The 27,285-nt window shown below is 35.6% G+C and overlaps 1 protein-coding gene across 3 annotated transcripts; it reads right to left on the bottom strand.

The window, feature by feature from the left end:
* Nucleotides 1-45: 45 nt before the first annotated feature.
* Nucleotides 46-19,423, bottom strand: sp100.1 (SP110 nuclear antigen, tandem duplicate 1). Of its 3 annotated transcripts, XM_068218940.2 has the most exons (17): nucleotides 19,326-19,423; nucleotides 18,962-19,132; nucleotides 17,439-17,561; nucleotides 14,931-15,108; nucleotides 14,635-14,832; nucleotides 14,366-14,485; nucleotides 12,523-12,656; nucleotides 10,317-10,373; nucleotides 10,191-10,239; nucleotides 9,883-10,104; nucleotides 9,648-9,787; nucleotides 9,476-9,544; nucleotides 5,549-5,673; nucleotides 5,356-5,464; nucleotides 5,134-5,208; nucleotides 2,325-2,468; nucleotides 1,175-2,172 (listed from the first exon to the last, which is right to left on the bottom strand). In XM_068218940.2, exons 4-17 carry the CDS (start codon nucleotides 15,094-15,096, stop codon nucleotides 2,092-2,094), a joined length of 1,689 nt encoding a protein of 562 aa, XP_068075041.1. In that variant the 5' UTR covers nucleotides 15,097-15,108; nucleotides 17,439-17,561; nucleotides 18,962-19,132; nucleotides 19,326-19,423; the 3' UTR covers nucleotides 1,175-2,091. The 3 variants fall into 3 exon arrangements, with proteins under 3 accessions (XP_073800493.1, XP_068075041.1, XP_021329284.1); XM_021473609.3 differs by lacking the exon at nucleotides 17,439-17,561; XM_073944392.1 differs by lacking the exons at nucleotides 1,175-2,172; nucleotides 2,325-2,468; nucleotides 17,439-17,561 and adding an exon at nucleotides 46-866.
* Between the last annotated feature and the right edge of the window lie 7,862 nt (nucleotides 19,424-27,285).

Here is a 27,285-nt window from a genome sequence, read left to right as displayed (position 1 = left end):
CCACAGATTAATAAAGAGACTTAAGTACAAAAAAAGAAAATGAATGAATGAAATTACCTTATTGCTCAACTTTTTACATTCTGAAGAATGCTTTAAAAGTAGATATGTAAACACAAGTCTAAACATGACATAGTAACAGCAGTAGTCTATATTGTATTTGTTCACTTTGACTGTAAACATTGCATATTTCATAGAGAAAAATATGGACCAACACTCACCAGTCACTTTGTTAGGTACACCAACTAGTACAGGGTTGGACCTCCTTTTGCCTTAAGAACTGCCTTAAACCTTCTTGGCAGAGTCAACAAGGTACAGGAAATATTTATACTGGAGATTTTTGTTCCATATTAACATGGTAGCATCACACAGTCGCAGCAGATTTGTAGGCTGCACAACCTCAACCCATTCCACCACATTCCAAAGGTGCTCTATTGGATTGAGTTCTGGTGACTGTGGAGGCCATTTGAATACAGTGAACTCATTGTCATGTTTAAGAAACTAGTCTGACATGATTCACGCTTTATGAGATATAAATAGCCATCAGAAGATGATGCTCAGTTGGTACTAATGGGCCCAAACAAAGTGTGCCAAGAAAATATCCCCCACACATAACACTACCACCACCACCAGCCTAAACAGTTAATACAAGGCAGGAAGGATCCATGCTTTCATGTTGTTGATGCCAAATTCTGACCCTACCATCCGAAAGTTGCAGCAGAAATCAAGACTCATCAGACCAGGTAACGTTCTTCCAATCTTCTATTGTCCAATTTTAGTGAGCCTGTGTGAATTGTAGTCCCAGTTTGCTGCTCTTAGCTGACAGGAGTGGCACCCGGTGTGGTCTTCTGCTGTTGTAGCCCATCCACCTAAAGGTTCGACATGTTGTGAGTTCAGATATGCTCTTTTGCTTACCTCGGTTGTAACTGCTTTCTACCAGCTGGAATCAGTTTGGCCATTGTCCTCTGACCTCTGGCATCAACATGACATTTGAGCCCACAGAACTTCCACTCACAGGATATTTTCTTTTTCAAAACTTTCTCTAGAGATGGTTGTGTCTATCTAATCAAACATTTGAAGTGCTTGAGAGTTCCCATTGTTTTGCAAAAATAAACAAAAAATAAAATACAAAGAACCAACACAATGAAGTGACAGAACAAACTACTATAATCAATTAAATTCTCAATATTTTACCATAAAAGAAATGTTTATTTATAAAACAATCTAAATGATTAAAAAACATCATAATTTTGCAACATTAAAAATCCATTAAGAATCAAGTATTAAAAGGTGAATAATGAATAATGAGCTGAATAACAACATTGCTGCTTATTGTAGAACTGCCAATTACTGATCTAAACTAACTTAAATTACATAATAAAACTCCAGTTTCTCCATGGTTTAGTTTTTATTTCTTTAATCTGCTTTGTGCATTGTATTATAAAGTGCTATAAATAAGTGACTGGACTTAACGTTTAATCGACTGATCCACTCTCTTCTATTAACCCAAATAAAAAGTGTTTTTAAAAGCAAACCAAAAAAGAAAAGCACATAGTGGCCGCATACTTTTAGCAAGATTGCACATTGCTTTGTTTTAACCTGCTTTTTGAATCCGTTGTTTGCTCAACTCATACCTGGTTTGCTCCACGTCCCAAGCATGATGTACAAGGCAAGCTACCAAGCAAACTGACCTGACTAGAAAAGTTTTCCATATGGAGATAGCCGGGCGATTACAGACCTATCTAAGTAGTTTTTATGATATTTATTTGTTGGACAATTATTTTATTAACATAATATTAAATAATATTTAATTATTTATTCCCAGTTGTGCAAAAATGTAACCGAGGGCTTGTATTTCCAATGAGCCAGGGTTCCAAAAAGTAGTGCATTTTGAGCTACAGTATATGAATAAAAATTTTAGGTGCTTATAATATAAGTTTCACTATGATTTTTTACCCAAATAGTTTTCAAATTGGTGACTTGTAACATTTTCAGGTACTCTTTACACCTCACTTACTTTAAACTAGGATAAACTGAAAAATTTAAAGCTACTTAAAGCTCCACTTATTTGAAAAATTTGGAAAAAGATGGCTGTTATTGGATAAAGAAGATTTTCTGGATCTCCTCCTCAAAGATCTCCTTCAGTTTGGCACCCAATTGACCAAACTCATTGTCCTTCAGAGAGCAAGAGAGAGAAAAATACACAGCTGTCAAAACACTGAAGAATCATATTGATTATTCATAAACAAATAATAATGTTCATGTATAATCCAAAAGGTTTTTTGGTGTTGTATTTATTATGTCTCATGTGTTTTAATGAATCTTACCTTATTAAAGTTCTTGCAGTTGCTGAAAATGAGCCGAAAGTCAGAGACAAACTCTCCAAACTTCTGATACTTCTTACTTTCTAACTTTGACTTTATTCTGTCCAGCCACATTGGCTGAGAAATGAACTCAGAGTATCTGTCCACCTGGAGAGATATTAGTTTATTTTGACCAATTTCTTAGTTTATTTCAAAACTTTTTAATGTACATTTCATAAATCTAATGTTACACAGACAAATTTACTTTTCATTTTATGCTTGTTTATGACGACTGCAATCAAGTATCGTTTGCTCATTTTTAGGGATGTAACGATATTGTAAATACCGTCATACCGCAATATTAATTTTTTTCGATATTATCGAAGTCGCATGACTCGGTAAAACTGTAGGTCTTCTGAGAAAATTTGCTCAGGCGAATGAAGCGAACGGGACGTAGCTAAAACTACATTTCCCATCAGCCCAGGCGTGGCCATAATCCTTTGCGGTCTGTTGTCGCTACAGATCCAGTAATGCGGAAGTGTAGTGTGCTGCTAGTAGCGGAGATGAAAAAAAGATGGAAATGATCGAACCTAAAGCGGGTGTTGTCGCCGCGCGCGTGCTGAATAGCGGTGCTGTCGCGCGCGTTCTGATCAGCTGTGTTGTGGCGCGCGTATTGTAAAGCGCCGAGGGGGGGTTGAGCGCGCATATTCAAGAGAGGTGTTGTCGCGCGCCTACTGAAGGGCTGGATTGGACGGAGGTTGTGTCGCGTCGCGGGGGCACTTTTGATCGTTTTGGAAGGGCATTTTCTATCCAAGACTAAAAAGGGCATGTGCACTGCACAGGTTGAGCCCTATGTGTGCACGTGCCTGCAAGTTGGGGAATACGACTAATAACAGTCATGGGGACTGCAGAAACACAGCACACTGTTCAGATTGATGCAGACATTGACTTGTACCGCAAAGAGATCTCTATCTCACTCATGGTTTGTCTTCTCAAGTGGGGGAAAGACAATGCACAACGTTACCCACTGCTGTCAACATGGGCCAAGTCATATCTCTCTTGTCCCAGAAACCTCAGTCCCAAATGAGAGGGTTTTTTTCTGTTGCAGGGGACATTGTAAATACCCAGAGATACCAGCTTTTACCAGATTATAATTATATGATAATTTTCCTTTAAACCCATCTCTATCTAAGTGAGTGAGTGATTAAATGTTGAATGTGATGAGTTTTCAACAATACTAAATTGAAACTTTATTTTTTTACATGGTTTAATAATTTTTTGTTATTAAAATTGAAGTTAGTGTTTCAAAGCTTACAGATAGATGGCTAATTTGTATGTCATTGACACTTTTGGCACTTTTTTGGAGTATTTTCAAAAGTTTTTTTTTTCCTGTAAATGATTCAATAAATACCGTACCGTGACATTCATACCGAGGTATTACCGAACCGTGAAATTCTGATACCGTTACATCCCTACTCATTTTGTATAAAGATGGCCTTGTATGAGATTGTTTTAATGACAACTTGACAAAAAAGAAAATCACAACCTACGTATGTCTTTGTCATGACAACTTGACATTACCAAGACAACATCACTTGTCATAAATGTCAATAACATACTTCACATGTTGAGGCCCTTATAAGTAGGCCCACACGGAATCTGTGCGCACAAAAATCCGCAGATTTTTAGCCCATTATTATTTCTGTTTATTTACTTGTGTAGATGTGTGTAAATTCATATTTATGTTTTTAAACAAATTTCACTAATATTATTGACCAATTTGAATATATCCATATGATTTATTTAAAATACAGTTTGTAAAGTCATACTTTCTGTCTTTTAGTAGATATGTTATATGAGAGACTTGCTTTGTTTCCCAAATAAAGTGGATGTAATTGGATATGCATTGTAAACATTAAATAACAGTTGAAAAGGTATTCTTTTTTTAATTCATATGTTAACTTCTTAGTTATAATAGTTTTTAGTTTAACAAAAATTCTGTGCAGAAATAGCAAAAAATGTCCGCAGATTCTGTCTGGCCCTACTTATAAATCAGGAATCGTATAACAGTGCCATTAATTTTTTGAATCAAATATTGTTAAATATTAATTATGTTGTTTTAAAATTATTTAGCAGAGCAAAAGTAATCTGAGTGATCAACACTTATGACAATTGTTATGAGCATGCATTAAAATCATCTTCAAATTCTTGACGTATCAGCCGTAGTGTGCATTTCCAAATCACAATAAGTCAAGTCATTTTACCACAGGTGGACTTCACCTGATCATGGCAAACTGAATGCACTTGAGCTCAATTTTGAGCATAATGGCAATGGCAAATAGTTATATGCATGATTAGAATAATAATAATACAATTAATTAGTTTTTAAATTTCATTATAATGATAATAATGAATTTAATTCATTGAGAAATAAGGTTTTGACATAACAAACTGAGGAAAATTAAAGCATTTCAAATGCTATCAGGACGCACTGTATATGATTTGTTTATACTTAAAGTGCCCCTAGATGTTGACTTCTATTTTAATAGTTTTTTCTAATAAGGTTAGGTTCTGATTGGTTGACAATGATTCTTTCATCTGCTGAAAAAAAAAATTCAATAATATTGATCCAGTGATATTATTATTTTAGTGTATACCAGTTGTAGTGTGGACAGTCATTTTTTATCTTTAGAATCATACTTTAGAATTGTATGTTTGTAATTTTCATTCTTCATATTTAATTTTTATTCTGTTTATACACTACATTATTTGTTACTATTTCATTCAGTGATAATTATTTATTATTGTATTAAACACAACAGGGTAAACTCACATTTGGGCGTGGATCCTCTACAAACACCCTCTGGATATCCTCCTTGTACATACATAACAGCAGGTAGTGGCACTGCTACAGAAGACAAACAACACACACACAAAACATAAGGCTCATGAATGATATTCTCTTTCCAACCCATAGTACTATGAGGCATCATTTAAGGTTGTTGTAGCAGTGTGACTATCTAAAATATTTGAGTTATTGAGTGTGCGTGTTTACCAGTATATACTGAGAAACTGGAGAATCAAAAGCTTCCTGTTCAGTCATGTTACTGGATGCACGCCACTGTAGACTGGTTTTTAACACGCAAAAGGTGCAAATCCATTCCCTGTGTTAAAATACAGAAGGATGCATATACACATGTGCTTTGCAGTCCGAAGGATTTTATTTACTGAATCTGTTTCTCACTCACCCAGAGCCTTCAGGTACAGCTGGTAGGTGACAGTCTGAATGAAAAGCCCGTGGACATCCATCACAACACCTCAGATCTACCCCACAGTGACATGCGTAACACACATCATCGTTGTTCTGCTCCATCTTGTCAAAGAACATGAAACATAAGGGATAATATGCTTCCAAGTGATTGTTCTCGCAGAATGAAGAATAAAGAATAAAGGTTTATCAGCAGGGTGGTCTGTTGTATAGGGGCGTACTCACACTATGTACAGTTGCCTTGAACTGGGCCAAAGCACGCTTGTCCCCCCCTCCCGTCTCCCCCGACGACCCGCACTCACATTACATTTGGGCCTGTGCACGGTAACGTCATCGATGATACGCAGTTCAGTAAGAAGCGCACTCCCTTGGCACAGTGGAGATTTCTTTAGTTGTATTGTTTTAGTCGTTTGAAATGCAGTGATGCACAGTCAAATATTTTGCCGAACAGATCAGCCACTTTTGACGCTCATAAACAATCATAAAGCGCTCGTGCTGCAGGAGTTAGGAGGTTTGCTGAAGGTGCCGCTGTCGTGCAGTGAGGGGTTTGCATCTTTAATAATCTAGGGCAGTTTGTGCTCATTGAACAGTAATGATTAATAAATCCATATGAAACAGTTCCGTAAAAGTCTCGTCTTGTCTTCAGCTCAGGCTTAGGCACGCTTTGCACTCACACACAAGCATAAGGCGCCAAAGCCCAAGTGAACCGTGTCTGAGCCCGATTCAGAGAACTCACACTTCTCAATCGATACGGGAAACGGGCCTGGGCACGGTTTGGATAGCATAGTGTGAGTACGCCCTAAAACTAAAGGCAACCAGCTGAATGTATATTATCCAGCTACTTTACACAAAGCTTAACAATCAGACAACAAACATTTAAGCTATAACAATTTTTTAACATTCAAATGAAGTAGTTCAACGTGAAGCAGATCGTAAGAAAAAAATCTTAAACAACTAGATACAACCTACACTATCCTACTTGTTTATTATAGTATTCGAAAGACACAAACATACACATACACACACATACATACATAACACACACAAACATATAGTTGAAGTCAGAATTATTAGCCCCCCTTTGAATTTTCTTCTTTTCTTTTCAAAAGGGTCACGAAACACCAAAACACATTTTTTGAGCTGTTGACAGTCGTATATGTGTCCCACACTGCTAAAAACACTATTAGGACACCTATATTTCACTAAAAAGGGTAAATTGTTTGTTTTTGCGTTATTTCAAGCAAATTTGTACTTCCTGTTTGAAACGAATTTTTGAAGCTGCGTCACGGTCATGACATAATAGCGTTGTATTCCAGCGTGCAGACTGGGCGTCTGTGCCAGAGTGAGTCTTATTACGTCTTACAGTGTGATGCATTAATGCATGAGTAAGGCTTGGTTCAAACCAATCAGCGTGCTCTATTGTGCAACTTCATTAATATTCATTACTGTCACCGTGTTTACACCACAGAGACGCCACGTTGTATTGGCAAAACAAGCGTGAAGTGTTGCTTTTAAAGTTTGCTGCCATTAAGTTTCGTTTTCATTTTCTCTCTGTGAGAGTTCAGCTGGATCACGTGTGGATTAACAGTGTACGCGACGCTCGACAACAATAACTTAAGTGTCTAAGGACGATTATTGTTTACGTGAGAGCTGTTCTCATCTGCAAACGCTGAGATCCGGATTCACTTGTAGTCTCCTCTTCATAAAGACGCGGCTCTAGTTGCTGGGGATTGTCCTGTCTCTACAGATTTGGTAAGTGAGCGACCAGTGCTCTGTTTATTCAGTTTGTTCGTATCGAACTAAGTTAACTATTGCACTGAGTGCAAACATGTTAGCACCGCATTTTGTGACCGGAATAACACACGCGGCTTTCTGACGCTACCTGCCGTGTGCATCTAAGTTTCCGGAAAATGCTGTGTTTTTTTTCTCTCATTCGACATGCGGTATCAAACATTGCATGAAAAATACACGCTTAGAGCAGATCCTTCAATCAAATATCTTGTTTGTCGCGAGGGGCATGAATGAATTCCCTGAATGAAAGAGCCAAACTGCAGTTAAAGTCCACCATTTAATAATTTGGCAAATAATTCGACTACAGATGTCCATGTAGGTTAAACACCATCACTTTCTCCTGTGTGTATTTTGACTGAAACTCCTGCGTGCCCAAATAGACACTCCCACACCCTCCCACTTTAGTTCCTCCGACACTCCCCCCTAAACAGAGCTGGACACGCCCACTTTTCTGACTTTTTCCAAAGTAGAGGTGTGAAAACACCCTGCTGAAACGAGGGGGTTTCATGGCCCTTTAAATATTTCCCAAATTATGTTTAACAGAGCAAAGGAAATTTTCACAGTATGTCTGATAATATTTTTTCTTCTGGAGAAACTCTTATTTGTTTTTTTTCAGCTAGAATAAAAGCAGTTTTCAATAAAAAAAACAAAAAAAAAAACATTTAAGGTCAAAATGATTAGCCCCTTTTAGCTATTTTTGTCCAATAGTCTACAGAACAAACCATCATTATACAATAACGTGCCTGGTTACCCAAACCTGCCTAATTAACCGAAATAACCAAGTTAAGCCTTTAAATGTCACTTTAAGCTGTATAGAAGTGTCTTGAAAAATATCTAGGTATTAATTACTGTCATCATGGCAAAGATAAAATAAATCAGCTATTAGAGATGAATTATTAAAACTATTATGTGTAGAAATGTGTTGAAAAAAAATCTTCCCTTTGTTAAACAGAAATTGGGGGAAAAAATAAACAGGGGGCTAATAAATCTGTCCTTAACTATAAGGGCTGTCAACGCTAACACGTTAATGTATGCAATTAATCTCCAAAGGTTAATGTGTTAATATTTTTAATACAATTAATTAACCACTTGATAAGGTTTGACCCCAGCTTCTTGTAGTCATTGCAGCCAAATCATTAGTTTAGGCTCCAAAATGGACCTCCAAGCAATATTATGGCTTTAAACCTAATAAAAAAGGCCAGATTAGATATAAATATGCAAAATCTGCAGCAGAAAGGTCCCTGTTATACGTGATCATACATCAAGTCTGTCAATCTTCAAATGGATTGTTGAAAGACGGTACTTGCTAACAAAATATAGGAAGATTGGCGAATGGATGAATGCAGAGCAGAAACGAGACTCCCACTGATATGCCCACCATAAAGACATTACATGTGACCAGAAAGTAAAAAAAAAAAGTCTTTTAAGGGCATTTATAAGGACAAATGTATTTTTTTCAAAACAATAAAGTGCACATTTACATTATTTATAACAAGCACTACCATATACATAAATAAAATAAGAAGAATAAATTTGATTTAATGCCACCTTTACTGTTTTGTTTGTTTGTTTGTTTAGAGAACGATAATTGGGGTGCACATAGATTATTATTCTATTTATTTATTTATTTATTCAATTTTAATAGCTATAATACTTTTTTTGGTATGGTTCTCAAAGGAGTACCTGGAGATGTTGCTTGATTCTCACATTGTTCATAGCCTACTGCCATCTTAATTTATAAATGCCTATGTATCCATCTATTTATCATGAATGTAAATGTAAAAGTTCAAATGAATAAAAAAGGGTCATTTTTAGCTAAAGTCATACATAATTATTAGTGGTTTCACTTTGTTTGATTTGATGTGGTATAAACAGGTTCCGTGTTGCCTTCTATTTGAATCACATTCAAATTAATTAAATCTGGTACACAAAAGCGTTTCTCTTTTACTGTACCTGGCTTGAATTTTTATTTTAATAGCACTACGTACTAATTATGTGAACTCCTGATGATAATAACCTCTCTGCATTGCATAATTAACACAACATTCTGCTGAATTAAACTTAATATTAATATAAACTTTATGATGACTAACTGCAAGATGAAGATGATTCTTACCAGGTCTTCTGGATCAGTGCTGCATTTCACACATTCACACAGAAGAGAATGAATCTGTAGGATCTTTTTCTGAAAGACCAACATTTGCAAGCATTATAATCATAATTTATATCTCTCTTGTCTTATTATACTGTATCATTATATACTTGTAATGTTCTCTCCCGCTTGTTACCTTGCATAAAAAGTTGAGAGTTTTTCCATGGCACAGTATATCTCTTTTCCAGAGTCCATCAGTGAGAGTTGGTTCCTCCTTTACAAATTCCTCCGGAGTGAACCAGCGTTCCTCAGTCCGTATACACTTCCCACGCCTCCCTGCAACATTAAATAAACATAATCTCCTCCTATTTAATACTCAAAACTACAACTGCATGCTCAGTTGTGTGTGTGCATTCAGTGCAGAAACACACCTGTGGCAAACCTGCCTTTGTACAGAGTCCCAGTGAGTGAAACGCAGGTGACTTGTAAAGTTGGAGCCTGGAAAACAGTCAGATCTGCCATCTCATCTTCCTCCTCCTCCTCCTCCTCATGAACTCTACTTCTAAACTGTGATCCTCCTCCTGAGCTCCTGCTCTCCTCCTGGAAGTCTTCAGCATCACTTTCCTCTTCTGAACTGGCGCTGGTTTCTGAATCTTGAAGAATAAAACACATAGCTGCACTCAGACAGACAGGAGAGATTGAGTGTGAATGAATGTGAATGATAGAGACTCGCTCTCACCTAGACTGGAGCTCTCCGATGAACTGATGCAACACAGCTCTGTCTTGTTCTGCAGGATTGAACATAGTGATTTGATGAAATTCCAGGGAAAAACACAACCTCATCATAGAGATAAAGACAAATTACTTTTTGGACACATTTCCTCTTTCTTCTCTCCATCGGAGGACACTGAAGATGATTCTCCTGAAAGAATGAGATAGGAAGTGATGTCAGATCATACACATAACAATAACTGCTGTTTTTAGTGTAGTTAGTCATGTAGTAATGTTAAAATCTCAGATGAACATCAACATAACATATTGCAGTGTCATTGATTGTTTAACTGAGAAAGAAAAGATTTAAAGTAACAATGTGTTAAAAGAGTCCAAGCCCAGACCTTGTTCTGAACGATGTAGTGAGAGTCGTGCAGAAACAAAATGACCACAAAAGACTTAATAAACTGAAAAAAAAAATTGTTTTCGCCAAAATTCTCCCGGATCGATGTGAGAGATTGATAAAGACACACAGAATAGGTATTACACCTGTTTAACAGCGCAAGCAGGGTGTGAGCATGGCGTGCGCTATGCGTATGGAGAGCTGAAGCAGCGATTTGTATCGGTATTGGTTCGTACTGAAGGCTGCAATATCAGTATCGTATCGGAAGTTAAAATGTTGTATCGGGACATCCCTAAACATGGACTCTAAAAAAAACACGTGCTGCTCACACTTGCGGTGCAAAAATATTTGTGCTCTTTTGGTTTTAAAGATATTAAGATATTTTTGTTAGGTCATTCAGCAGTCACGCAGACCCCCACATGCTTCACATTCACCCCAAATAGTCTTGCTGGTTTGGCCTTTGTTTGTGCTAGTTTGTGCCATTAAAAGTTCCATTTGTGCTGTTTCCGCTATTAAAATATTACACATTGAATTATGGGCGATGATGTCACCAGCCCCCCAACATACAGTTGAAGTGTGATATTGCTTATTAGTTGAAGAATTCGTAAATAATTTTTTTCCTATTTTAATATTTACCAAATGATGTTTAACACAGCAAGTAAATTTCACAATATTTTTTCTTCCGGAGATAGTCTGCTTTGTATTATTTCGGCAAAAATAAAAGCAGTTTTTAAGCAGCTGATGACGCCATTGCCCATAATAATCCATTAACGGAACTTTCACCAGCACAAATGAATGAGACTATGTGGGGTGAATTTAAAGCATGTGGGGGGCTGTGTGACCACATGTATATGTGTATATATATATATATATATATATATATATATATATATATATATATATATATATATATATATATATATATATATATACACAGTTGAAGTCAGAATTATTTACCCCCCTGAATTATTAGTGTCCCTATTTATTTTTTCCACAATTTCTGTTTAACAGAGGAAAGATTGTTTCAGCACATTTCTAAGCATAATAGTTTTAAAAACTTATTTCTATTAACTGATTTATTTTCTCTTTGTCATGATGACAGTAAATAATATTTTACTTGATATTTTTCAAGACACTTCTATACAGCTAAAAGTGACATTTAAAGGCTTCACTAGGTTAATAAGGTGAACTAGGCGGGTTAGGGTAATTAGGCAAGTTATTGTACAACGATGGTTTGTTCTAAAGATTATCGAAAAAAAAAATAGTTTAAAGGGGCTAATAATTTTGTCCCAAAAATGGTTTTAAAAAATGTAAAACTGCTTTTATTCTGGCTGAAATAAAACAATTAAGACTTTCTATAGAAGAAAAAATATTATCAGACATACTGTGAAAATTTCCTTGCTCTGTTAAAAATCATTTGGGAAAGAGAAAAAAAAAAATCAAAAGGGGGCTTATAATTCTGACTTCAACTGTATGTATGTATGTATGTATGTATGTATGTATGTATATATATATATATATATATATATATATATATATATATATATATTTTTTTTTTTTTTTTTTATGTTAACAGACTGTATATTAAGGATATATATTGTTTAAAAAAAGGATATCAAGATATTCTCTCAGTGACATTTTAGAAATATACTTTTCTTTTAGATTTAAATATATATTACATTAAAGATTCTTTCTACACATTTATTGGGAAACTGCCTTTTAATATGGAGTAAAGATTGACTCAAAACAATAGAATGATCTTATACAACCCAATTTATAAATCTATATATTGTATAGACAGTATTTGTTTTTATCAAATCAGTTAAACAAACAAAAATCTAAACTACTAAATAGAAAGAAAATAAATAAAAAATTCCAGTAAACCGACCCAGGACAACATGTGAATCATTTAATAAAGATCACATGTTTTCTCAGTCTATGTGTCTGCACAATTTACCTCTATGAGTTTTTTAAGTGGTGTATTTCTGCAGCGGATGCTGACTTTCCAGTTTTTGGTCTTCTCCTTCCCTGCAAACTTCTCAAACTCAGATGGGGAAAACCAGCGTCCCTGAGCCAAAATACACTTCTCTCCTACAGAACAAACGGACAGCATGCTTTCAGACTAGTAGAGCAACAATACAGCTTGATAATGGTTGAGTTCATGTCATAATTTTAGGATCACGGTTTCGACATGGTTATGTATATGGTCAGTAAAAAAACAGCAGACTATCAGATAAAAAACAGATCTATCTACTAACAATAGCACAAATAAACACAATATAGCAAAGATGCTAAAATAAACAGTGCTTTTCAGGTACCTAACAGCAGTTTTCAGATACAGAAACTGAAGAATATAATCAAATATAACACTGCATACTGTATATAAACTTCAAATTAAATAAAGATTAAACATTATTTAAGTTACAACAGCTATTCAGTCATTTCATTATCTTCTGTTGTTTGATTAATAACAAAAACACAGACAACAGGAATAAGGTGTTTTCTGAAACTGCAAAGTTATGGGCAACACCGAATTTCTCTAAGGCAACACTGATTAAATTATCGTCAAGTGGGACATTTTTACATAATTATTTACAAATTAATTAATTACAACAGTTTGTATATGTGCCTCCTACTTGTTAAGGGTCCAAAATGAATTGGACAATTGGCTTCTCAGCTGTTCCATGGCCAGGCGCGTGTTATTCCCTCATTATCCCGGTTACAATGAGCAGATAAAAGGTCCAGAGTTCATTTCAAGTGGGCTATTTGCATTTGGAATCTGTTACTCTCAACTTTCAAGATGAGATCCAAAGAGTTGTTACTATCAGTCAAGCAAGCCATCATTAGGCTTAAAACACAAAACAAACCCATCCAAGAGATAGCTAAAACATCAGGTGTGGCCAAAACAATTGTTTGGAGCATTCTTAAAAAGAGAGACGCACCAATGAGATCAGCAACATCAAAAAGACCCAGAGGACCACATAAACAACTGTGGTGGACGACTAAAGAATTCTTTCCTTGGTGAAGAAAACACCCTTCACAACATTTGGCCAGATTAAGAACACTTTCCAGGAGGTAGATGTAAGTGTGTCAGAGTCAACAATCAAGAGAAGACTATACCAGAGTAAATACAGAGGGTTCACCACAAGATGTAAATCACTGATGAGCCTCAAAAACAGCAAGGCCAGATTAGAGTTCTTAAAAGCCTTTAAAGTGCTGGAACAACATCCTATGGATAGATGAGATCAAGATCTCAAAGATATTGAGCTTGCTGAAGACAAAACTGAAGAGAAAATGCCCTAAGAACAAGCAGGAACTGAAGACAGTTGCTGTAAAGGCCTGGCAGAGCACCACCAGGGATGAAATCTATGTGTTCCAGACTTCAGACTGTAATTGACTGCAAAGGATTTGTAACCAAGTATTAAAAAGTGAAAGTTTGATTAATGATTATTATTCTGTCCAATTACATTTGGACCCCTAACAAGTCAGAAGCATATAAGCAAACTGTTGTAATTCCTACAGCGTTTACCTGATTTGGATGTAAATACCCTTAAATTAAAGCTGACAGTTAAAGCACCCATGTTCATTTAATTCCAAACCCATTGTGTTGGTGTATAGAGCCAAACATGTTGGAATTGTGTCAATGTCTTTATGGACCTAACTGTATATGCATAATGAACTGCTGAGGTTTTACCGAATTATATGTATATGTAGTATTGTGACATCCTTAAAAAATAATGATAAATACACATTTTTATAAATGTTGTAGCAGCTAGAGCAAAAACAGAGTGATGGTGAACCTTTAGGCAGTTTGTCCCGATAGAGAGTGCCTTCTTTATCCCCACATTTTACAGGCAGCTGGGTTTTATAAATAGGAAACATCCAAATCTCCTGATTGTCTCCTTTCTTTACAGGAGATGCTGAAAAAGAGAGAGGAGGGAACACAGATTACAAAACAAAAGTTTTGTTTTTTTTTGTCACAGATTAAAATAAAAGCAATTGTGACCTTCAGGAACAGGACATTGAGCACCAGCAAACACAGAGAACTTTTGAGACATCCGAGACTCACAGAATGAAGGTTTCTTAGCTGGTTTCTTGCGAGTCGGAGTGGAAGCAGAAGACGGACCGGGATCACCACTATCCTCACTACTTTGGTCATCTCTAATTCTCTTTCTGGTGTTTTTCCTCGGCTTCTCTTTCTTCTCTGTTACTTCACTCTCTTTTGTCGGCGTCTCAGCATCTGCAGGTTCTTCTGAGAAACTAATGACTAGATCAAAGAAAAGAAAAAAAGCACAGAGTTAAAAAAATCTCAATCCAAAATGCAGTATGTGCCTCTATGATTTTATAACAATCAAATGCAGTGACCAGCATCTGGCAGGCTGTTTTTGAGCAGGCATAGAGTGGGGTATTTCTGCACGATATGATCTTTAAACACACAGCGCCAGAATCTATGCATGTGCTGAGATCTCTCTTTCTCCAGCCAGTCCAGAACCTCATAGACTCCTTTCTGCTTCTGATCTCGTTTGTGCATCTTTTTCACCTTCTGAAGACAAAAACAGAGAGGGAAATGTGCCCAGATGTTATTAAGTTCTTACAGTAACACAAGAATAAACTGATAGTAGCAGATACTAATATCATGGTTTTTCACAGCTTTGGGTAAGTTCAATTTTGGGAACATTTTCAAGTCTTTGATGCTCACCAAAGCTGCATTTATGACACAGGACAATACAGTAAGATTTTTCAGCTATTTCAGTTTACATTTTAATGTTTTAAAATTTCATTTACACATAATAGTCATATAATCCCTCAGAAATCATGCTAATACTCATACTTATGATTTGTTCCTCCACAAACATTTCTCATTAATATTAATGTTAAAAACACATGTGCTGTTGAATATTTTTGTTTAAATTATGAATTCAAAAGCATAGTATTATTGTGGTACATTGACGAAACACATGGTATTATTGTGATAATTCTCTTGTACATGTCCAAAATTATTGTATTAATAAGCCAAACACGGCAATGAAATCTTTCGGTATTGCCAGAAATAATAGAAATTACCATAATAACGATAAAAATGTAATGTAATGTAATGTAATGTAATGTAATGTAATGTAATGTGTATTTATATAGCGCATTTATTGTGTATTGCCATACACCCAAAGCGCTTCACAATCATGAGGGGGGTCTCTCTACACCACCACCAGTGTGCAGCATCCACTTGGATGATGCGATGGCAGCCACAGGACAACGGCGCCAGTGCGCTCACCACACACCAGCTATTGGTGGAGTGGAGGGACAGTGATAGAGCCAATTCGGTAGAGAGGGGATGATTGGGAGGCCATGATCTTAAGGGCCGATAGAGGGACTTTGGCCAGGACACCGGGGTTACACCCCTGCTCTTTCACGAGAAGTGCCTTGGGATTTTTAATGACCACAGAGAGTCAGGACCTCGGTTTAACGTCTCATCCGAAAGACGGCGCACACTGACAGTGTAGTGTCCCCTTCACTTTTACTGGGGCATTAGGACTCACACAGACCACAGGTTGAGCGCCCCCTGCTGGCCTCACTAACACCACTTCCAACAAAATCTATAGTGTAGTGCAAAAACATGGTAGTGCAACTGTAAAACTGCAAAAGCATAATGTTCAGAGTTCCCACTCTCTCATGGACACCAAACTCAAGAACTTTTTAAATCAGTAATATTTAAAAAGTTGTAATTTACATACCTCCAGCATATACAGCACCATTAAAGTTCTTCCTGTACTTAACATTTCACTCACCTAATACTTACGAATATTTAATATTTACATTAAAATGTCATGATGTTTTGAATGACACTATTAAAAATGTTTATGTTTTTAAACAACCGTTTTAAAGTCAAGTTCAAAGAAGTTTAATACAGTTAGTTGACTTTAATCCTGGCAATATTGATATGTGGTGTCTTAAATATTGATAAAATGTATTATTTGTCAGAGTTCATGTATAAGATTAAAATGAGCATTTTTAAATTAAGAATTTGTAAGTTTTTTTCGTTCAGCTTGTTAAAATAACACCATAAACTTTCAATTCAAGCACTGTCAAGACCCTGTGTTTGTTTTTAAATATTTTCCAAGCCTTTCTTGAATTCATAGGTTTGAAAATCAAGATCTTCTGATCGGGATCGGGTCTGCCATGGTGTCCCTCAGGTGTCGGTCTTAGGTCCCATACTTTTCAGCATTTATATGCTTCCACTGGGGCATATCATCAGCAAGTATGGACTGGGACACCACTTTTATGCTGATGATACCCAAGTTTATATCAGCTCTAGATCTGATCTGTCTGTAACTGCCTCAATCCTCTCAAAGTGTCTGCAGGAAATTTCTAAAATTGAATTGTTCTAAAACTTCCTTATTGGCACACCAGCAGACACTTTCAAAGATAGCGAGTTTAAATTAAATTTGGATAATGCTGGCATCTGTTCATCTACCAAAGCACATATCCTTGGTGTGATTTATGACACTCATCTGTCACTAGACTCGCACATCAAGAGCATTACAAAATCTGCTTTTCATCATCTGAGGAATACTGCAAAAATCAGATCTTACCTCACTCAACCTGAAAGACCCATGCATTTGTCACTTCCAGGATTGACTATTGTAACGCACTCTTTGTTGGTTTACCTGCTAAATTAATCAAACGGCGGCAGTATATACAAAACTCAGCAGCACACATTCACACACACACTCCACCACATCCCTGGTGTGCTTTATAGCTTGCATTGGCTCCCAGTTCAGTCCCGTATCAGTTTTAAAACACTCACACTTGCCTATAAACCTCTACATGGCACAGCTCCTTCCTATATCTGTGACATTGTCTCCAAGTACACACCTTCTTGTTCCCTGCTGTCTGCTGATACTCTCACCCTTCAACATCCACCCTGTAGATTAAAATCAATGGGGGAGAGAGCCTTCTCTGTTGCTGCACTCAGGTTATGGGATGCTCTTCCTGATTCTGTAAGAAATGCTTCCACACTAGCTTTAAGATGTTAAAAACTCATCTTTTTAAGCATTTTTAGATTCTTGATTATATGTATACTTGTATTTATTGCATGTTTGATTTTTCTGTTGTTGTAGTGCTTTGGGTTTTAGAAAAGCGCATTGTAAATAAAATGTATTATTATCTTTCAAGTAGCTTCAAGAAGCGTGGGAATCCTGAATATGATTATGGTTCATTGACTAAACCATTGTATTTTTTATAGTAGATGGCCTAAAGGAGCATGGTGTTCAAAACAGATTGATATGGCTTTTACATAATCAAAATATGGTATTGGAAAGATCTGTTAGTACAGCAGTAATATAAATTAATATAAAATAAAGAGTAACTCAATAAATGTACTCTACTTTCATGTACTGTTGTTGTAATTTTGCAAGGATATGTTTTAATAAAATGTTTCGTTTGTTCTTTATTCCTGTGGAAATGCCTAAATACACATTATTACTATGATGCCATATACACTAATATTGCCATGGTCAACATACAGTATTGATAAGATAACTATGGCAGTCAAATGTTTTATTAGTGCCAATTAAAGCCCAAATGTAATAGCATTGTATCATGCTAGAAAATGTTTACGAAAGTTACTGTTTTATTTTGGGGTGTATCTGTGTTTATAATGTGGGGTTTTAAGGGGCTAGATTTTGGGAAAAAGAAAGTCTGCGCACTCGAGACGGGTATGTTTTTTTTTGTGCAAGAGAGTTGCTACTCTCCAGCGAGCAAAAGAATTACTCTGTAACGTGCAAAAGTTCAGTTCATTTCTTTCGTTTCTTTCCTATTTTGCTGTGGCTAAGTTTTCTGGGTTTGCTGGTGCTTGATGAAATCAAAAGTGGAAAACATTTCTTCATTGATTCCCTTTCCTTCGGCTTAGTCCCTTTATTAATCAGAGGTCACCACAGCGGAATGAACCGCTAACTCATTCAGCATATGTTTTACACAGCGAATGCCCTTCCAGCTGCAACCCAGTACTGGGAAGCTGTGGCTGACTGTCCAAATAATTTTACTATGGTACCATTTTAAAACAAGCACTTGTATTTTAATTTAACATGATAAAATATATGGTATTAATAAGGTAACAATAACAGGGTTGTGTTAGTGTCAGCAATAATGTTAATTCATATTAAAAAAGGTTAATTAACTAACGTATTTAACAAAGCCATCGATTTACAACAGACAAAACAAAAACAAATGTACTATTATACAGTTTGACCAAGGCATAGTAATAATAGCATTCTGTGGCTATACAAATTGTAATACAGCAGTCAGAAATTATGGTTACTTAACGTGCACTATGATAAAACAATGCTAATTTTCATAAGGGGTCCAAAGTGTGTGTGTGAGGGTGGGCGTGTTCCTACCTCAAAGAGCGGCTCCGGCAACAGGTCGTAGTCTCTCAGCTGTGTGAGGAAAATGTGCGGTTGCTCAATGCACGAAATCTCCGTCTTTTTGCGGCGGAAAAATGACAACAGCTGTTGATTCGTTAGAAAATCCAACTCCATTTGGTCGATGACTCCCATGAATTCAACGATCTGATATACGACATGAAATCATTTAAATAACTTTGCGTGCGGCATGAAGATACACCTACAGCACACCAGATACAGTTCTGCATGACATGCATTATTACGAAGCCTTGTGCAACACATCGCCATGAAGAATAGGGAGAAAGTTGAACTATACAGAGGTCTAAAAGCAACATTTGCTTATTTAACTCGTACGTACCTGTTAAAGTTTGAGCTGTATGGGGGATTTGTGTACTTTTGGCTTGACAAAAGCCGTGCAGAATCAGTTGTTGTTGTTTCCAAATCTCCCGCCTGAATGAAGCAAATCTTACTCATACGGGATAGTTCGCGGGAAGTGATGAAACGAAAGCGAAAGTTAACCCTTAGACTAAGTCATGCTAATCGAATTTGATAAAAACTACAGAATGCTTATTTTAGCATTTAAACTTTTGTATTAAAACGACTTTAGGTAAAAACTACTGGTAAAATCAAAAGTAGGATATAAAGCTGCATGACCATTAAAGCTAGTGCTTCTTTGTTCCACCAGAGGGCGCGAATTATCCATTGAAAATATTAAGACATGCCAGCAAAACCTGAATCTATACGCCAGATGGTAAAACAGCAGTACATACAGTGAATCTGTTGAAACTTTTACTATTAACGTTGTAAATTATAAAGAGTATTTAAACTTATATCATGTTTGCAGTCAAAATATTGTAATAATGAAGCTATAAAGAAAAAAAACATGGCAACAACAATAACTGGAAAGTAATTACTGGTTTTTAAGTTATCGTTATAAAACAGATGCCCAAACTAGGGCCAGCGGGCCAAAGTTTGCCCATGGTAACCTTTGATTTAGCCCACCATTCCATCTGAGAAGAGAGTAAGAGATCAGAGATCATCATTTCTAATTTAAACTTTTTTTTAAAGCTAACTGGAAATAAATGTTTTAATTCAATGTTGCGAATGAATCAGTTATTTTAAAAATGTGTAAATACTGTCACTCAATGCATAAAGGACAATACAGATGACATCGGTGAGCAAATGAAGGCAAAAACAGGTGCCCCTTGACTAGTGTAAATTAGATAGTGGTGACAGCAAAAGTCAGACAAAATACCTAGAAATATTAGGGCGAGGTTGATTGATCAATGAGGCATCAGTAGCAATCCCAAGAAAAATATGGCACAGTTAATGATGTTATATAAGAGTATAATTGTTGATGTTTTTTGAGATTGTAGATTGGAGGACCACGTTTTCCATCTATCTTTAACCAAACACACCTGATTTGGATCTTCAGCTCATTATGCAGAAACTGAAAGACCTGTAGTGGCTGTGACAGACAAAGGAGACATCCAAAACATGAAGTGTCAGTGGTTCTCCAGGAACGTGGTTGAGAAACACTGCACGAAAGCATTTGGTATTAAGATTGCACCTAAAAGATTTCATTTTAACAACAAATTTTCCTTTATACTCTGAACAAAGAATGGCAATTTTACAGAGTGAACTATGAGAATGACAATTAAAAATATTAAAAACTGAAGCCGAAAACATTTCAGCTTCTCTGAGTCACCACAAGTCCCTATGGAACAGCATGTTTGATGGTGTTGAAGGGATAGTTTACGCACCCTCATCCTTGCTGAGAGACATTTTCTTTCTGCTAACATAAAACAAGGATTTTTGAAATGTTGTATGCAAAAGACTTCAAATCACTTCCTCATGAGGTTTGCTTCACTGGAAACAAAAAAAAATATTCAAGGCATTCTCACGACATTTCATCTCTATTTTATGTTGACGAATGGTGTCTAATTCTAAAAAACATACTTCACAACAAAGCACACTTATGAAATCTCCATCTCATATACTTTTGTGATTGTAATGGGTCTCTACAGATGTGAAGATATATCCTTCTCTTTTCTTTATCCTTCATGGCTCAAATCACTAGATTCACTAAGTGAATTATGAGAGTTTTTAATGTATTTTTTTACAATTATGTTTGTTGCTGAATGTTTAAACGCAAACTGATTTGGTAAAACCAACACTATTGCTGCTGTTTGTTCTGGCCAACAATCACAATGGGATGACACTAAATGTTGGCATAAATGGGACATAAATCCCTGAGTTTTTTTCAATGTACAACCACTTTTAGATGTAGCTAAAATGCATTGAATTGTTTCCATAGTGCACTCTCAGAAATAAAGGTATGTGAGCTGTAAATGGGGTGGTACCTTTTCAAAAGGTACACATTTGTATTTAAAGGCTCCATATTGGTCATGAGGCATTAATATGGACCTTTTAGATACAAATTTGTAACTTTTGAAAAGGTACCACCTCAGTGACAACTCTTGTACCTTTATTTCTGAGTGTGTAAATGCTCAAGTCAGCCTTCATGAAAACAGTAATTTTAGGATCTGCACTTGAGATAATGGGGTGCCTCAGGGCTCTGTTTTTGGACAGGTCTCAGCATGGGGAAAGAGGTGGTTCTTTTTTACCCAAAATCGTCCCCCTTTTGTCATTTATTAGGCAAATAACAACCTGGCCAGCGCATTCAACTTTGCGCCAAGTCAGAATTTATCCATTTGAATAATAAAAATAAAACATAATAGTAATAAAAATATTATTAATGTAGAGCTTTAGCCAAAATAGCATTTAAATACATTTTAATATGGGCTGCCTTTGGTGCTTCACACCTTTTTATTGTTCATTTTTTGTTTAGAAAAAATACAGTAGTGAAAGATGACTTCTCTGATGTCAGATTGTATGTTTGCTTGAACAGCTGGATGTCGGACTCAAGAAAAATAATTGTTTGCATGGGTCAAAACAGATTATTTAGTGACAGCCAAGGATTCCACTTGGTCTTAAAGCCTTTTTCAATGGGTTATTTTTTACAATTTATAATGGCATATTTAAACGAAGGAAAATGAGCTCATGTGAAAGAAATTTTGGACTTTCTGCAAGCTTTCAAACCTCTGCAACTGATCCAGAATACAGCAGCGATGATGGTAAATGATCCAAAAAGACTGCGCACAAGACTTGTACACCTTCGTTTATTAGTTTGCACTACAGTAGTCAACATTTGAATTAACGTAACACTTAAGTTCAGGTCACAATTCATACTGGCCTATTACCTGTCTATTATTAAGATATTAACTTTTCATTTGTATTTATAAAGTATTATCTTATTCTGCATCCCTAATCCTGCCTAAAACCCAAACTTAACGTCTAGCGTACTAACTATTAATAAACAGGTATTAAACTAGTAGTGTTAGTTAATGTTTTGTTAATACCATTAATTGTGACCTAAACTAAAGTGTTATTAAAGTAGATCAAAACCTTTCATTGAAGTTGTCCTAAAATTAACGAACAACACCCATTCTTGACTTCAAATGTTGACTACTGTAGTTGCCAATAGTCACTCATATCAAATTAAATGCACTTTAAACATCCACTGGCTCTCCTTTCCTTTACCTGAATTCACTACTTTACCTCATGTGCCCTCGGCAAGCTTGCATTCTAAAAGTGAACTGCACATTGTGATGACATGCCAAATCAGAAAATCACTTTCAATGACTGTCATCTTTACTGCTCACCACCAATGAAATCACTTGCCTAATTTGACCCCTTTGAATTTTCTATTGTACACATTTGTAGATCTCTTTTGATAAAAGCATCTGTCTAACGATTAAATGTACAATATTAGTGTTATAAAGATTTACATGTCTTCTGTAGTGACAAGATAGAGCAAAATCTGAGAAAAATCTGAGCAACAAGCTTATAGTCTTTATTTGCATACACTAATCAAGTGAATAAGGTTTAGATTTCATCATGACAAGCATCTTCATTTGCTCGGCTAGAGCATTTACCTGTTTAGTTACCTACTAAAATCATCCTGTCACCAGTTTAAAATTCAAGAAATTTCGATATCTAAGCACATTGAAACATCAGACAGTGACTGGAGACAGATCTGACAGCTCAGTGTGTGGGCTTTATAAATGTCACAAAATGTGCAAACAAACACATTCTGGAATTATGTATATGCACCTGCTAATGAAACCCTTCATTGTTGGCAGGTGCTGCTGTGTTCTCTTCCTATTTTAGTATTTATGTATATATATTTATTCATTTATTTGCGCACTTGTGTCTTATGTAATTCCCATGTGCACTATAATAACTCTTCTAAAGCCAAGAGAATCTTGCAAGTTCTCTTCAAGACATTATATCACCGTTTTTGGTTTCTTACTTCTTAAATACTTTTACTTTTAGTTGACAACGACTCATTAAATTTGCCAAATTGCATTAAAAAGAACAGCATTTCACATAAATGCTGTTCTTTGGAACTTTCCTAGACTCCTCAAAAAAAAAAAAAAACTGTTTTCATGATTTGCTTTCAAAGCAGAACAAGAAATATATAAAAAGAAATTTGAATAAATATAGAATTTGAGCAGAATCTTTGTCTATAGACCATTTCAATGTGGTGATGTTATTAGGCCATAAACAATTCCTGCTTGTTTTTAAACTATTTTAGAACTTTAACATGAGGAAATTCAATCATAACTTAATGTTGATAACTTTATTTATCATTATGTGGTTCTTTTTTGAATTCTCAGAAGCTATAGAACTAAAACAGAACTGGAAATAACAGAATAAACAGAAAATAAGTTGGGACCATTGTTTTGTTTACATCCCTCAAAATGGTCTATTAGAAAGTTTCAGAATGCTAAAATTATTCATAATTGATATAATAGCAATCTTGCCTTTAAATTTTATTTTGTACATTTATTTTGCATGTTTAAATTCTTTCCAAAATATCAAACGTTTTTTTTTTAAATAGCATTAAATCAGTTTACAAAAAAATACTTTAATTTGAGCTTTTTCATTGCACAACTTATACAGTAACATCACTTTGGTACAGTAAGGTATGTGTTGTGAAAAAGAAATATATATTTTTATTTTTGTCTCTTTTTTGTCCATTAAATAATTGTATTTGTATTGCTTATAGGTGATATATTAACTAAACTTCTACTGTTGAATGTGATATGCTTTGCATACTAATAAAGCATTTTTACAAAAGTAGATGAAGCTGATAGAAATGCAAAGGCCTGATTGCCTAAAATTGCTTGGGTTGAAACTGAAAACAATATATGCAGTTGAGAAAGTCTTATGCTTTTAATGTTGTGCAGAGAATTTGTAGAAGAAGAGGATGTATGTATGGGTGCGGCCAATGGAGAACTGGAGAATGATTGACAAGTGACAAATTCCACTAAACTCCACCTGTTAATATCAGCTGCCTATAAAAGTTGAAGTCAGGAAATGAAAGTTGTTGTGCACCTCCTGAATGTAACCATTGGGAATAACAGAATTCTGTGAAGCAAAATATTAATTTGTATCCAAAAAATGACTACGATTTTTGACATTGAAGAACACCCTCTCCTGACCATTTTTATTAAACACGCATGGAATTGAATAGATATTCCAACATAAGAAATGAGGAAATGCTGTTTTTCTTTTTACATGTAATAAAAAAAATCATAAATTCTAATCCAGAGATGTCAGATGCATCTCAAAGAAAAGCGATTCATCAAAGGAACAAGCTTGACATCAGAAATCCTGGAATTATAGGAAAACATACGCACATGATCACTTCGCCATACGCAGAGCACTCGCCTAAAGCCAGGCTTCTGCTTATCTCAAAAGATCCTTTACATAACATGCAGCAGTTGTAAAAGAAGAGACCAGGGAAATCAACCTTTTTAAGCACCAGCCAACTGGCAGGAGCGGATTTGACATGACTTTATCCCCAAAGTGCAGAGACACCATCCATTGCATCATTAATTCAGAGGCTTACTGCTGAACATAGAAAGGCAGATCTCAAGTGTAAAGTCATTTATCTGTGGCTTGTGCATTTCCACATACACAGCTCAACTCCAGTCGCACAACAGATGCACATCTACCCTAAAGCACAAACAAAGCAGATTACTGAGATCTGACTAATTAATCAAGTACACTTTAAAATGTACTAAAGAGTGAGGCTATGTTTGAAAAAGTACTCTATATACCATAACTACTTCTGCAGTTTCTACAAGCAAAAAGCAGGATAAGCCACTAAAATATGGCTAGAGTAAATCATTACTATATACGCATAAAAACAGAATGATCAGAATGACATGCTAAAGTAAAAATAGTTGCTGCTTTAGTTTAAGTTGAGTTTATTATTAGTTTATTATAAGAGTCAAATTACAATACATTAAAATGACTTACATGATCCAGATCAATCTGGTATTACTTAAAAAAAGAGAGAGAGTTTTACTGGCACATTTTTTATTTAATATATACAGTATATATTAGGATTTCTTTACCTTTTAGACAGGACATTGAAAGACCAGAAAGCATTGGGAGCAGTGAGAGCAAGGATCAGCAACGAAACTTGAGCCAGAAATGGAACTAGGGTAACTGTGAGAACCTCAGTGCTATAGCCCTTATTCTTCGATGCAGAAGTGCGCTCGTTTTTGCAATATTTTAGAATGTCCGATTCAGCTGCCAATGGGATTACCAGGAATAATATACGGCAGAAAACATTCAAACTACTACTCTATAAACAACTGTTTGATTGACTATACAGACAAAGTAGAATAACATAATAAGAAAATATTAGTTTGCAACATCAAGCAGCAAAACAAGCTTTTTTTAACGTCTATGAATGAATAGAAGTGAGACCGGAAGTCTCAAGCCAAAACGATTTAAATGGCTGCGCCCACTCGTACACAGAGAACAAGGTGAATATTTTAGTGCACTTAACATCTAGGCTACTAGGTGCTGACGAGGACTGAAGTATTAAAAGCTCATCAGCTAATGGTGCTCCTCAGAGATCACGTCTTGGCCCACCAAAGGTCTCCATTCACAACTACTTCAATGAGACCCAAGATTTATAAACAATGATTTATTTTATCATCATAAGGCAACTCAACAGCCATCTTGGGTTTGCACTTTTCAACATCTGTAAAATTAGACTCTTCCTAACAGATCATGCTGCACAACTTTTAGTCAGAGTTCTTGTCATATCAAGGCTGGACTACCGCAATGCTCTTTTAGCTGGTGTCCCATCCTGCACTCTACAGATGATCCAGAGGGCCCATGTAACTCCTCTATTTATCTCTCTGCATTGGTTACAATAGTTCAAGCTCGAATCAAGTTCAAATCACTGATGATTTGAATCACTGAATGATCTTTCCATTCCCACTCGGACTGTGGATACTGGTGTCCTTCAAACAACATCTAAATATCCATCTCTTCAAAGAACACCTGAACCCCGGTGAATAATATCAAAACCACCTATTAAAGCACTTTCTCTCTCTCTTTCTCTCTATAAAAAAATCCTACTCTAGCACTAAATTCTCTGAGCACAAACAAGTTACTTTGAATAACTAGCACTTTTTGTATATATTGCCTCTTCTTGTTAAATCACTGAATGCCTCCTTACTGTAAAAAGCAATAGCTGTTCTCACTAGTAAAATTAAGTGCAGTTAGTTGATTATGAATAAGTTTGTCCACCACACAATATTGAATCAAGTAATACCAACTTTTTAACACATTACGTTGTGAAACTACATAAATTAAAGTAATCTTGACTTACAATAATATGCATTTTTTACAACTTTTGAGTGGTCATGTGTTAAAAGCATGTTAATCATAGAGAATGGTAATGAGGGAACTAAGGAAACAGGTGGAAGAATTAAAACTTAAACATAATCAGACATAAGCATAACAAATCTGAGAGCTTTTTCAATTCTTTGATGTTCAAAATTTATAAATAAATTAATATATTATAACATATTAATGCATATAATAATATTTATGATTGTGTAATAAGTGATATTATACATTTATTTATATTATAATAAGTAAATAAATAATATTATATAAATATGATTTATATGTATTATTATTATTACTATATTAAACCTTGGTTGAAAATTACTTGTTATAAAATGTTACTTTTTTTTGCAGTATGCGGATGCTATATAATACAATAAAATGTTTTAGAAGTGTAGGTGTTAGTTATTAGGGGGGCACAGTGTCACAGTGGGTAGCGCTGTTACCTCTGGACTCTAAAAAACGCAGGGTTGAATCTATAAATACATTTTGGGATTAATTGTGCATGACTGAAAGCAGTTGGGTTGTCTGGG

This window comes from Danio rerio, chromosome 3 (genome assembly GCF_049306965.1).
Source record: "Danio rerio strain Tuebingen ecotype United States chromosome 3, GRCz12tu, whole genome shotgun sequence".
Lineage (NCBI taxonomy): Eukaryota > Metazoa > Chordata > Actinopteri > Cypriniformes > Danionidae > Danio > Danio rerio.
The sequence above is the reverse complement of the archived record's forward strand: the minus strand, read 5'-3'. Positions and strand labels throughout refer to the sequence as shown.

What these genes read in the sequence shown, in the direction of transcription:
- sp100.1 (XM_021473609.3), bottom strand. Translation starts at nt 19,120, where the DNA reads ATGGGAGTCATCGACCAAATGGAGTTGGATTTTCTAACGAATCAACAG. An exon ending in ATCGGAGAGCTCCAGTCTAG is followed by an intron (nt 10,105 to 10,190) that starts GTGAGAGCGAGT and finishes TTATTCTTCAAG; the next exon opens with ATTCAGAAACCAGCGCCAGT. An exon ending in ACTGCAAGAACTTTAATAAG is followed by an intron (nt 2,173 to 2,324) that starts GTAAGATTCATT and finishes TGCTCTCTGAAG; the next exon opens with GACAATGAGTTTGGTCAATT.